Source organism: Neolamprologus multifasciatus, chromosome 15 (genome assembly GCF_963576455.1).
Source record: "Neolamprologus multifasciatus chromosome 15, fNeoMul1.2, whole genome shotgun sequence".
NCBI lineage: Eukaryota > Metazoa > Chordata > Actinopteri > Cichliformes > Cichlidae > Neolamprologus > Neolamprologus multifasciatus.
Window position 1 is genome coordinate 30,073,614 of NC_140453.1, and position 14,313 is coordinate 30,087,926.

The 14,313-nt window shown below is 42.3% G+C and overlaps 1 protein-coding gene across 19 annotated transcripts in view; it reads right to left on the reverse strand.

Annotated features, from left to right (window-relative positions):
• Nucleotides 1-14,313, reverse strand: part of adgrl2a (adhesion G protein-coupled receptor L2a) — a 105,749-nt gene that overhangs the window by 33,053 nt on the left and 58,383 nt on the right. For 17 of the 19 annotated variants that reach the window (XR_014869597.1, XM_085134124.1, XM_085134131.1 and 14 more), the window contains exons 5-7: nucleotides 13,064-13,123; nucleotides 8,460-8,474; nucleotides 6,538-7,338 (exon numbers count right to left, since the gene is read on the reverse strand). Coding sequence is in view for 18 of the 19 variants with exons in the window: in XM_085134124.1 (XP_084990250.1) it covers nucleotides 6,538-7,338; nucleotides 8,460-8,474; nucleotides 13,064-13,123 (876 nt within the window). In the remaining variant the exon portion in view is untranslated. The remainder of the gene's footprint in view (nucleotides 1-6,537; nucleotides 7,339-8,459; nucleotides 8,475-13,063; nucleotides 13,124-14,313) is intronic. The other 2 variants (XM_085134123.1, XM_085134126.1) reach the window with 2 other exon arrangements.

Below are 14,313 nucleotides of genomic sequence, written 5' to 3' on the forward strand. Positions count from 1 at the left end.
TAGCAGCTGCCAGACTGCCGCCTGTTTTCTTTTTTTTTTCCTTGCAGCTTTCTGAACCGTACGTGCCTCAAATTTCAAGCATTAACTCAAAGTGTGCCAGGCAGACTGATATGCAACGCTGTGCACAGGAGAGGGTATCTATTTTGGGGCGGTCACATGCACGAGCGCGCCCGAGCGGCTGCGTGTGCACGTGTGAGCACGGGAGCTGCAAAACGCAGAAATCCATGCAAACCCGCAGATTAGAGAAACACAGACTCCCATAGACACAATAATCACGCCTGTGTGAAATAAATCTCCTCAAAGGCGTGTGTCAGAGAGTGATGGGGGACCATTGTGATGTCTGAGTAATAATTCTTTTAATACGCCTTGTTTCACAGTCAGACTGTAATCAAACAAGAGACTGTGGATCCCCTCGGCTATAGGACTCAGTGTAACTATAATCACCCCTCCTCCCCTTTATGTAAAACAACTCTTTGTGACATTCTAAATCATAACCCCGGGTTTGCTATTGCACGCATCTTGTGTGCTGTCAGTGGAGATTATTTGGCCATGTTGTTTATACTAACGTAACATCAGCTTGTAAGGCTGTATTCCAAGTGAAGTTACAGCTAGCAGGTCGCAGCTCTGAAATGCTATTCTTTATCCAGTGGCCAGTGCTCAGTGCTGGAGTAACAGCAAAGACCGTGATCATATTTCAGAGGAAACAGGTGACCTCCTAACCTGACGTGTAATAGCCTTTATTGCCACCAGATCCTGGATGGTTCGTTATTATCCCACAAAAGTAATATCTGAGACGCTGTGAATAATAGTCCAAATCCCCATTGTGGAATTTCCCTTTTTCATCAGCCTAGTTAAATTCACTCCTATATCATAACCAAAAAGGAGAACAGTGTTATGATGTAGACAGAATAACTAAATTGTGTTAAAAAGATACGGGGGAGGAATAAAGAGCTGAAGCAGGCGGACAGATATTACAGAGTTTTGCATTCTAAAAGCAACAATGGAGACATTTAAATAACTAAATTTGAAATATCATGCACCTGGGCTGAAAAATGTGAGATTTAGGGAGGTATTTAAGCCGCTCAACAAAATATGAAAGTTGCTGAATTTACCTGTTCCAACCAAGAAGCAGGCCTGCCAAGAGGTCAGCTCGCTGTGGGGGGATTTTTATACAGACTTGCTGCAGTGAGGTGTTTCATTTGGTTGAGCCTCGGCTGGCCGGCTCGTGCGGTCAGAATTAGAGTCACCTTGACAGAGGCGAATGGTTACTTACCAAGAATTTATCAGTAGAAAATCCAACTAAAACAGATGGGAAATATTGGATTTTACTTTATTTTTATAATGAAAATATTGATCCTTAAAAAACAAAACAGTGGAAATGACTTCTTAATGACAGCCAGCAGTGTGTGAGCCGCGTGCTCCTGTTATGATGGCCATCTTTGCCCTGTTGTGTGTGCAGTTTCCCATGAGGCAGAGCTGAGGATTTGCTCAAATCCACTCATTTAGTGTGCACTGCTCTCACTAGGCATTATTTGAGCAGTCTGACTTAGGCTTTAGCCCGACTTCTGCAGAGAAGTCAAACAGATGCCTATGGGTGACGACATGCTTGCAAAATGCAAACATGTGGATCTAAGTCGCAGCTCGTGTACATTCAGAGAAGGAGGACTTAAAAAAAATGCTAGTTTGGATCAGCTGGAGGGCAAAGCAGAAACGAGGCACTGATGTGATCGGTGCTTAATGTTACACCGTGATTGCACTTGCTTGCGGAGGCGCCGACGGACAGCTGTGGACACCATGGATGAGTAGTTGTTCTTATTAGAACGGTCTTCTGGGACGACGTGTGCTTGTAAATCTACACAGGCAAGCCTGTGACGACAAATATGAAGGCGCGCCGTGGCAGCGTGTAGCTTCGGTTTCACTGATGACAACATTGGCATCGCTGTGACCAAAGGTGACTATCGTATATTCACGCACGTGAAACGGGTAAAACGTGCTTTAGGAGAGATATGTGGATTTGGTTTGTCAGAGTTAGAATGGGTTTGGTCCGATGGCATCAGGCACCAACCGAGACAACGAGTGTCTGCAAGTCAGAAATAAAGAAATAAAAGAAAGAGTAAAGCAACTGAACGCAACAGAAACAACGACGGCGAGAAACCATGTGACTGAAACATAAAGACAAAAACAGAAAGGGTGATTTTCCACATCGATACCCTCCCCATCCACACCGCTGTGTCCACACTTGATTGTTGTCAAGGCAAACATGTTTAACCCCTCCTGAACCATGATCCTGCACCACAGTGAGCAGGTAGAAGACAAAGTTCTTACCACCTGACCAAAAATAGCCACACACACATTTTCAAAACTGCACAGCCTGGCTAAAAAAAGATTGTGGCTAACATACATTTTTTAAGGGTGTGGCTGCTTCGAGATGTTTTCTGCACGATCTGATATCCTCGTGTTGGTGTTGTTCCCAGATCATCATACTAAAGGTTGTTCCAGGATCAACATTGCAAGTGACCAATCAGAATGTTGTGATGTCATACTTTTGCGACTTCGGGAAAAACAGGCGTAAAACAAAAAACTGTACTTAAGCTGCGAGAAACTGCCTTTGTCCGCCGATCAACGGACCCTAACCCTAACCCTTTAATAAACGCTAAGCAGAATTGATATTGTCCTTGCAACATTGGAATTTCATAAATGCACGAATGGGTTGGTGCGCAAAAGAATAACGTCACAATAATGTGATTGGTCACTTGCAATGTTGAACCTGGAACAACATTTTCATGATCTGGGAACAACACCAACACGACGATATCAGATCATCCATGTTTTCTCTCGTTCAGTGTCGTACTAAACGAAACTGTCAGGACTGCATATGTTGTAACTAGCTAAAAGTAGCATCCCTTTGAATAAGCCTGGGAAGTGGCGCCTCCTTATCCAAGCCAGCTACTCGACAATCGTAACACCTTAAAAAATAATCAAGAACAAATTCAAACTCTAGGACACATAAACATCCATACTCTATACGTTTTAGCGGAGCAGCTTAGGTGGCTGCGAAAGCTTAATGATGATGTTGACAGTGTCCATCTTTTTACCCCCCTCCTTGTTTTCTCTCTAAATGTTGCCACGCACAAGTTGACCTCCATGTAAGCACCGCAGAAGACAGAAATGAATCATAGTGGTGCTTATTAGAGAGCTGTATATTTATCAGACTATAAGAGGTAAGCTCTCTAGGGTGACTGCTAATGCATATGAGTCACAAGCATCTGCTAACAGCTGAACATTTTTGCACTGTAAAGCACTTTCATAACACACCAACTACAGGGCATTGTTTTGACCACATGCAGACTTTTGTAAGCTAATTGGCAACTCGCGTCAGTGAGCCGTACCTTATAATTTCAGACAAATTGGGTCATTTTCTTTCTTACGATCCCTACTTGCGAATGTTGTAATTTGACTGTGCGGCGCAAAGATTGAAACTGTATGCAAATGTATTGACATTTGAACAATTAAAGAGGCGGTTTTGATTTGCGTGGGTGTTAACGGCAGCACTGGGGGCTTTTATACAGTAGTATTTTGCAGTGCGGGATAAAATAAAAGGTTTCCAAGGCTCACCTGTGTCCCATCCTGGAAATGTCACCGCTTGTTTTTACCCACTTTGAGTATAAAAGGCTTTGGAGATGCTTACTCGGTGGTTTGAGGCCACATATCAGAGCTTGGCATGAATACGTTCTCCACAGAAATGGGTGCATAATGAGTTCTCTTTGGGAATACCTCATTCAAATCAATGTAATCATCTCACTTAAAAAAATGCAACAAAGGAATGTGCCTTTTGCATTGGCTGCTATATGCAAGAAGGGAAACATGCAAGGAGCAAAACCACTGGATTATATTGACGTTGGTCAAAGCCACGAGAGGGACTCGCTGACCCATATGTGGAGCGGATTGTTGAATCTGAGCCCATCCACTCCCACATAATCCTACAAGAGATGATCTTGTCTCTACACGAGCAACGCTATTGGACTTGACAAGAACCCAAATGTCTGTCGCATAAAGTCTCAGCATCACTTTGATGCTTAGCGTTCCATGACGGATCAAATCAAGTGACTGAGTTGTTTGTGCGTTGAGAAATGCCACAAAATGAGAAAAGTTTTGGTCTTGCCCCGACCAATTCCATCAGCTTCTAGTCATTCTCTGAGATTCCCTTTAAAAGTAGAACGACCTGCAGATATTAGTCAAAGGTTTAACTCAGCCCTATAAATACTGAAAGCGTGGATTTTGCATGTTGGATTCTTAGGGCTAAAACACTGTGCACCATATGGTGATTCAACAAATAGAAAAAGTAAGAAACGATTACTTTGCTGCTTAAATCCTCTTGTTACACAGTAAACAACTACTGGATGTTTGTCTGACTGATAATGGGCCAAACTCATTCATCATTCAGCAGCAGAATTTGCAAGTTTGGGCCAGTTACTGCTACACTCATACACAAACACACCTTTCTGCGTGTGCATGCAGGCTTTAGTGCATGAGAATGCTCTTTTTAGTTTCCTCCTCCTTTCTTTGTCGCTGCTGCTAAAAACGTATAGGTTCAACTTTTAACACCACAAAAGCATTCTGATGGCTTGTTTCAGTGCCCAGTGATGCAGCCACTGAAACGAGCATAAAGATATCAAAGAGAGGGCGTCCTGTGACAGCCAGAAAAAATTGCCATCATTTATGTGTCAACATCAGCCATGTGGGAGGACAAGTTTATTGACATCTTGATGATCATCCTGGACCATTCTCCCTTGCTCTCATCGACTGCAACTCAACATACATTAGTCAGCAACAGGGCCAGGCTCACGTCTCATTTGTCAAAGGGAGAGAAGCGAGTCCTTGTAGACATTAAAATAAAGATGAGAGAATAAGGAAACCCTAAGGAGAAGGAAATGCAGGATGTCAGAGACTGTATATTTCTTAACATACTAGACAGGAAGTGAAGTGGGCTCTTTTTGATGCTTGAGAGGTATCTGTGCGAATAAACAAGCTAGCATAGTGTGATTTAAGACACGCAGACAACTGGAGTGTATTCTTATATCAGGGCAGATCCTTTTAAAGCCTCTTATTTTGCTATCGGTGATCAGTGTCCATTTAACAAATGAAAAAGTTGATTGAGCGTGCAGTGTGTGTATAAACAGCTTATTACAGGAAGCCATATCAGTTAATCTGGAAAGACAATGCTGACTGCTTCATAGTCAGTTTGCTGGTTATAAACACATAATGCACTAATTGATTCTCATTTGTTAGGAGAAAAAAATAACACGATGGCTTTTACAGTGACTGTCGGGAAATTTAAGGGAACCAGCTTAGTTTTGATTTCTTCAAATGAGCACGTGAATGTTCAGGCATGACTAAAGTAAGGTAACGGATTCTGACCGCAGCATACGCCTCAATTGTTCAAAATTTGTAGGTAAAACTCGATATATCGATAAAGTATTTAGTGGAAGAACTTCAAGCAAGTTATAAAGATAATTTTTTAATTTTATTTGGCCAGTGAACCCTGTGCATTTTACCCCAGACCTGGTTTGCATTGCCTAGGCTGATGCTGCTCCACTTGCTGAACCCAGTCTAGCAGCCCTAGGCCGTGCCCTATCAATACCAAAGTGGACGAGCCAAGGCATTAATAAATATTGAGCTCTTGGATAATCTGTGAAAAAGTTGCTTGACCTCTGTGGCTCATCACTAACTACGCTGAGCATTACGTGGACTTAGGATTCTGGGTGTGGAGGGATTAAGATAATTACCGTTATTATATTCTCGGTGTAAGGACGATTGCAAGCCTCGGCTGGTCTCCGCTCAGCTCTTGACAGCTAAATTAAAAACACGTGCTGCCGATGTGACCCTGGATGATTGATCCATCTCTTTTGTGTCTGCGTCTCTTTCTGTCTTAAGGAGAACCTTGAATCCTTACACTTCAGCTAGAGACTGTAAAATGAAATGGGGGGGGGGGGGGGTTCTCTCGCTTTTTTTCACTTTTTAATGGCCAACAGAGATTTCAAGTTTCAGCATCACTGGGGGAATTATCTAACCTTGCCCCAGGCCAGACTTTGCACCTGTCCAGACATGTATGTTTCCAGAGGTGAGAGTATCTCTCTCTCTTCCTGTCTTACTCACTCTCTCAAAAAAAAAAAGAAAGGAATATGCTAGCAGGGGTCCCTGGAGCCTTAGCACCAGGGACTCAGGGAACGCCCGGATGGTAAACCTCCCAAATCCCCATGATACTGATCCCTTATGATATGATAACTGGCTTCGAGGTGTTGTTTACCACAGAGCCCCGCTCACTTCAATGCTTTCCTACACTCCAAAGCTTCCCATAACATATCTAGCACATATTAGATTCTAAATTAAAAATCAGTCAGCTGTGACACTTGATACATAGATGGGGATAGCAGAGGAATATAAAAGTGCAGTTGACAGGAACTAAAATCGCAATCTCAGCAATGCAATTTAACACTATTGTGTGCAGGAGAAACGATTGGGGCGACGGTTTCTTACCATGTGCCGGATCAGGCAGGCCAAACTCCAAGTTGTACCTCAGGATGTAAAAGTTATTCCACACATAGAGCTGGTTATCTCGCGGATTATAATCCACAGCTGCAATGTACTGGTACTGGTTGGGAAAGTGGATATCAACGTATTCCCCACGGTTCTGTTTGGTATTGTAAATATAATCAATCAGGCTCTTGCTGACTTCACTTTCATTGTCTTCGTAGGTGGAGCGGACCACATAGAGTACTCCACAGACCATGAAGGCATTGGAGGCTGAGCGCTTGTCGTAGGTCGTTTCCCAGGTAGCTTCAAACCGTAGCGTGTAGGGGTTCAGCTGGCTGATCACCATCATACCATTGTTCTGCTCTGTGGCATAAATCACCCACAGCCCGTTCTCATCCACCGCCAGGTCGATGTCTGTTTTTCCTCCCCACTTGTAGGGCGACGTGTCGTGGTAGTTGGCGTTGTTGATGATCGCCTCGCCGCTTTTGATTCGAGTCCGCAGGTCAAACTTCACGATGTTTCGGGTACGCTCCTTGTTGAAAAACACCGCCCCGTCGTAGACCACAAATCCAGTCCCATCCACCCGGTGCGGCAGCTTGTAGGTGATGGTTTGACGGGCATTTTGAAAGTCGTCCAAGGAGGAGTACTCGATTAGAGTGTCTGTTCGGTACGGAGTCCAAGGCATGAAGTAGATTTTGTCGCCGGCTTGCAGTGGGTCTTTGCACCAGGCTCCGGCTTGCTGCTCCGCTTCAAATATAAAGGAAGGTTCACCGACAGCTTTCAGAGTCCCAGGACAAAGAAAAACTAGCAATGGAGAAAGAGTAGAATGAGAAGCAGAAAGGTTAAAACGTGAAAAGCATATACATACACACACACACACGCTTAAATAGCCGATTTAATAGCTAATTTCTTCATTTTGTTTTACAGGTTGTCCAATAAGAGTGGGGACAAACACATATCAACGAGTGGCCGAAACACAACTAACATCTATAGCCAATATAAGGACGTTTTGTGCATAGAAAGAAAAAATACAAAGAAATAGAAAAGTTATTAAGCATAATGTTTAAATATGTAGTAGTCGGAAACGAAAAGAAGACTGGCCTCAAAGACATTAACTGTTGAGTAAAACACAAATGAGGGGAAAACATAACAGAAACAAAACTTAACATAACAATTGGTCCTGTAAATAAAAGTATGCAGCCAACTAAAGTCACTTGGCAACAGACGGGAGAGGTTATGACAGAGCAGGAGTCAACAGAGTCAAAATGTGTATACTCTGATGTCTCAGTTACACCACCTATTCTAACGGTATACACCTGAGAGGCTCGTCATTACGAAGTGGTGCAAATATCACAATCATTCAAATTGAAAAGTAATAAAAAATGTTTGGTTTCTTTTCTTTGAAAGGGTCTCTTGAGGTGTTTTTGGTTGTTGTCTGAGGTAAAGGAGGCATAAGAATCAACGGAGAAAAGAGCAGAGGGTGGTCTGGTGAGAATAATGGGGAAAACAGTGAGAAGGGTAGGGATCTTGAAGAGAAAAGGGACAGTTGATAGCACAAGCTTGAAAAGAAGGCCAGGAAACACTGTTACCATGGCATGCTATGGAAAAGGGTTTAGAAGCCAAGCAATATGAGATTCTGCTGAGTAGCAAAGCACCCAGGGAGAATGAGAAGAGGATGCCCCTATGGACTGCAGCCAATATTCCCCCGTTTACATCTTTTGGCTGCTTGTGTACCGTCTTTAAATGGCCAGCTTTACTTCCCTTGTAGCACTACACTGGCTGCTAACGTTACAGTTGGGGGGGTGCGGAGGTTCTGACGATAACGTCTGCAATGGGTTTCTAGAGGCCACCATCGGAAAATAGGTAACTGACAACTAGATGCCACAAAACAAGGAGCTAGGGTTTGGGTCGTGTCTGTTATTTACCTTTTTGCTCCACTTCTATTTTAAGCGTTGGAAGAGAGAATGAAAGGGGTGCAAGGGAAGAAAACAGATTAATATGAATTAAGTGTCATCGCCACGATTACATATGCAGAAACACGTTATGAGACATGGAACAAGACGGGTACACCTGTTAGAAACAGGAAAGTTGTGAGAAAGATGACACACAGACGTCAAAGTCCTGTCTCAGAAAAAGGGTTCGGTTAGAGCAGCGAAAACTGGGTGGTCACATTTGGCGTCATGACTAATTGTCAAAGTAGTTTTGTAGCAAAGTGGTGGGTGGATTTGTTTTTCACTGGCAAGTCAGAAAAGTGTTATTATCATACGTTCAGACCATTTCAGAAAAATCTAACTTTAGTTAGAAATATGTCAAAAAGTCACATTTTTGTCACTCAGAGAAACTGAAACTGTCTTACAGTTGGACAAATCACACTATACTTTCTAGAGTGTAGTGGGACTTGTCATTCACTTAAATCCACTCACCACCAAAACTCAATCAAGATTAATTATTTCCTTTTTCTAAGTGGAAAGTTGTACAAATACACTGCTCAAAAAAAGAGGTCAAATTTAGGGAGCAATCCATTTCACCTGCTTTGGTGCAATGAAAGCGACAACAGGCACACCGGAGAGGCAACAACATGACAACAGTTTAGCAGGTGGTGGCCACAGACCATTACTCTCCATGTCCTTCCTGAACTTTTGCTTTTTGCTAGCGTCCTTGTCAACACTGTTATCACGAGACGCTCCATGCAGCACATTCAGGTTCCTGTAGGAGCGTATGTTATGAGAACTGGACAGGGCCTCCCCAATCCCAGCCCTACAAAATGACCCCAGCGGGCTATTAATACGAATACCAAACGGTCACACACCATGAAGACGGGACTAGGGGCCGACGTCCTTTGGTGTGGCCGTTAGCGCAGTGCAGCTTGATTGGCATTCACCAGTGAACATCAGAATTGGCATGTTCTCTGCTGACACGCCATTCTCTTCACAGATGAGAGCAGCTTCACACTGAGTACAAGTGACAGACGTGAAAGAATCTGGAGATGCCTTGGTCAGGGTTATGCTGCCTGCAGTAGCACTGAGCACGAGTGCTTAGCGGTGGGTCAGTGATGGACTGGGGAGGCATATCCTTGGACAGCTGCACAGACCTCCACATGCTAAACAGCTGATCACTGTTAGGTACCAGGATGAAATCCTCAGACCCACTGTCAGCCCTTATGCTGTTGCTGTGGGTTCTTCTGGTGTATAGCTAATTCCTGAATGACAGAGGCATCGATGCCATTGACTGGCCTTCATTTCCCCAGACCTGAATCCAACTGAGAACCTCTGGGAACACCCAGACTGTCTCGGATGTCACTGATGAAATGATCCAGGTCTAGAAGGAGATCTGCCAGGTCACCGTCTGCTATCTCACCCTTGGGTATTATCAGAAGTGCATCCAGACACGCAGTGGCCACACACATTACTGAGCCACACTATGACACCAGTTGAAGCAGCCTCTAATTTCAATTTGAAACTTTGATTGGTGGTATAATTTTGAACCTTCCCTGCAAAGGGTTTATGAATCACACATTTTATATCAAAAAAGCTTTTCTCTGTGCGATTTAAGTGGGTTTTTTTGAGCAGTGTAATTGATTACATCGTGTTATTCAATTAAAGCAGGTTTTAATATAATAAAGATCCAATTTTAATGTTGTGGGAAAAACACAATGCAAAAGTCTCCATGTAACATTTTTATCATTATTTTCACTTTGAAAAAGATGAAGCCATGCACAAATCAGTTCATTGCAGACCAAAGGAGCAGGTGATCACTGTAAGTTGTTGGAGCAAAATGCATGAATATACCTCTCGTGCAGTCACTGTGGAAAAATGTATTTAATTTTATGTTCCATAAGAGCGTGCGCAATCTGAATAGATGTTTTTGTGTCCATACGAGGCTGCTATAAATTAGCCATCATGAGCGCATTCAAACAAGGCACTCTGAATGCACTTGTGCTAATAAGCATTATTCAGTCCATTAAACTGAGATGTCAATAGCTGATAAAACATTTCACATTTCACTAAAACGTAAAAAAAATAAATAAATTCCATATGCATTGCAAGTGAGTGGCGTCTAATTCTGAACTGCAACAATACAATAATGGAAAATATATATATAGAGAGAGCCGTATATAAGCAAGGTACATCTGAAGCCTAGATCAGACTGGACAATTCAAGACAGTACGGCAGTGATCTGTTTGTGTTGAATGTTTAAGAGGTAACAGTGTTACAGAAAGGGAAATCCAGTCAGTGGTATTTGTACATGAACGAGTGAGATATCGAAACAATTGTGCCACTCTGCCCTTAAAAGGCAAAAACCTGATTTAAATTTGGCTGATCTGAAATTCAAGGTAAAGAAAATTAGATTTTATTTGAACTGCTTCTTCACAAGAGACCGAGCGGCTGATAGTGTTCGAGCACACGGTTTCTTAATTTATCCTCCAAGATCAAACTTCAAATTCAGCGCTCACTATCATGCCCTGATGTGTCGAGTAGTTCGAACGAGACCTCAAATCTTCAGCAGCTCTCAGAGAACAATGAGAAAACCTTGAAGTGGAAATCAGCAAAAATTTAAATTAGGTGTGTCTTTGGCTTTTTTGGGTTAAGGAACTTCGTATTTATCGAATTTATCTTATTTAAGTGAGTTTTATTTCTTTTAATTTGAACTTTTATGAAGCGTCAACAACAAAGTAATATCTATGTGTGGAGTGTTTGAAGTGCACTAGTACTTCACTGATTCAACGATTATTTCTGCACACCTCTGATCTTGTGCCCTTCAATCTGCATTCCTATGTTTGTGTCTGTTTTTCACAAAAAGCGTTAGCGTGATCCGAGGCCTGCAACACTCCTTTTGTGTACATGTTCACATTAAAATTGGAATCTGTCACAAACTGTTGAGTCTGATCTTGGCTTCTGTGGCAAAAAAGAAAAAAAAAATCTATGAAACTTGCGATTCAAAAGGATCCACAAATGAATGCACTCCATTCTGCAGAAGAAATTCAAGTGTAACTAAGAGATCTCACACGGATAGGAATCAAACAAACTAACAACAGAAGCTGCCTCAGCCACACAAAATAGAAGAGGTGAGAAGCAGACGGAGAGACACGGGTGAAGGAAATCTGGAAAGAAAGGGAGAACACATGACCGAAGACCTGATGACGTAAGTAGAAATGTAAAAATAGAAATAGCAATCAGTGTGATCAGAAATCGGTCAGTGGATGAAGAGAGTGAGTCAGATACCCAGGAGGTTTCCTGCAGATTGCACAGGGGAAGGGAAGAAATTAAGTCAGTTTATATACAGCAACATGAAAACAAGCATGAGACACATTCGAATCCACATCTAACCCAGGAAACTACATTCTTGTCTTTTCTAGGGATTTCTTGCTTTTTAAGAAGCACTTGTAATTAAATAACCCCGGTTAATAATCTGGCTTTCTATTATTTTGTGAACACATGTCTGCTGTCAACTCAGTTAGGTATCCTGGTGTTGAATTGAAGCATTACATTAAATATACTGAAGAAAAAGGAAGGGGTGGGAGGTGTGAGGGGGCTAAACAAAACCATCAAAGAGGGCTCGATGCTCATGCTGTATTTTTTTGTCCTATTTTTCCTGTTCTGGCGAACGCTGTCACTCGGAGCTGAGGGGTTTACCTGTACTAACAGGTGATGAAAATGAAAATATTAGCAATGAGGCCTGCTTATGCCAACTGGCACGACTCTGCAGCTTTACAAGTAAGAATAGAGAAGGAATCGTTCTCTTTTTTTCCCACCGATTCGAAATTGCTTGCATAGAACAATCTTAATAAAGAAACATCGTGGCTTTTATGTTGCCTGATTCAAGCAATTACTGGAGCCAATTCAAAGGGTGACTCAGTGCCAGGTGAAGACAAAATTTACATCCTTGGCTGGAATACGAAGCTAATGCTACTAATGAGGGCAGTTCATGACAAGAACCAAATTATAAAGCCAAAGGATGAAAATGGTTGGAATGTAGGTAAGTCATTGCACACGCTGCTTGCACAGACGTGTAATTATGCAAAGACTTGGAAAATAGACTGAATGGATTAAATACATTCAGCTGGTGAGAAAAAAACAACATTTTAAGTTGTCTGTTGTGTAACTGCTGCTTGTGTTTCTTGGGGACGGTGAGATTTTGAGGGGTGGTAGTTACCGGGCTAAACGAGGACACCGTCTTTGGTCCCCTTGCTGATCAGCTTAACGGGGATTTCAAGTGTTCTTTTGAAAAACATCTACTCAAGTCTGCAAATCCGGGGGTTCCTAAGCTTCTGGACTGCTGAAATGTTGTTAATCATGAACCTCTCTATTTGGCATATGATCTATTCAATCTGCATTAGTCTGACTCTACAAAATGAGATGCATGGATTAATATTATTTTTTTGCTGAGGGCTGAGGAGACAGAGGATTGGTTACAGGAGAACAACAAAACAGGCAACAAGTCTATCACTGTTTACAGTAGGGGTTGAATAGGAAAGGCTGGACTGGGCTTGTGTGGACTGAATCAGACTGGGAGAACACTATACACTTACCAGGGCAGTTGCGATAGGATACATTCTGTGTTCTTGGTCCTATTCTGGTTGGGCATGGACCTTGAGAAGCAAAAAGATGGGGCTACAGACATGCATGTTTGAAACTGTTTAGAGTGAGGACTTGTTTTTATTTTCATTGGTTAGACAGACTTTTCTAGGGCTGAGAGTCCTTGGTCAGAAGTTTGTTTTTCACCACCACACTAGCAGCCTAGACTGTTTCCTCTGCGAGACGTGAAGGCAAAAGACAATCATAACAGCGGGCGGACACGAGAGCACCTTGAGGTTAATCCTACTATTAAAGTTTGCGGTATCACAGCAAGACGTAGAATCAATACGTTGCTTGACTATAAGGTGAGCTCCCCCTAGCCTCTCTAACCCCCCCCCCCCAAAAAAAGAAAGAAGGTAACAGTTGAGTGCAGTCTGAGGTAGGACCTCCAGGATTCGTCTTTCATCAGTAAGTTGGACTCGAATGCCCATTACTGCTTATTCCATGTTTAATTACAGGTCCTCAAAGCCTCAGAGAGGTTAACCTTTAAGTTGTAATGAGTTTCACCATCTAATGATGTTCACTAATGCATTCCAATGCAACACTAAGGGGAACAGCTTAAGCAGGTTTACTGGTAATGAGCAGCGTTGAACAGATGTGTTAAGGAGAAACAGAATACAGGTGTTTTATTTCATATTTCATTTCTGTTCTGAGCTGAATCAAAACTGCAACACATCCAAAGAGATCCGTGTGCAAAACACTCATTTGGATCTACAAGAGCTGCCAAATACTATTGTCCCGTCACCCCGACTCTAATTATTTCAGCTCCACCTGATTAGTGATTCTGGCAATTCATCTAAATCTTTGTCATTAATCAGTTTGTAAAGGTTACACGGGGGAATTTCCTTCACGAATTGCAAATGAACATGGCAGCTTAAAGGACAAAGGAGAATTTTAATACAAAGGGCAATCTAAAGATTGTTTGGAAGCTGAATGGCAATGAATATTTTAACACCAGAGGAACAGACAAAATGTTAACGCTATCTCTTTACATGAAATATTAGCTTGTTGACTTATGAGTGGAGCTATTTTGTTCTGTTACATAATGAAACATCTGTTAACATATTTCAACACCTGTTGTGCGAATGTATATTAAGCCATCAAGGTGAGCTGTGCTTATGCCTGATAGACTTCTCCGTACAAGACTTGAGTAATGAAACACTGTCCTGCTATTAAGGAGAGTCAGCATGACTTCCTCTGCCCT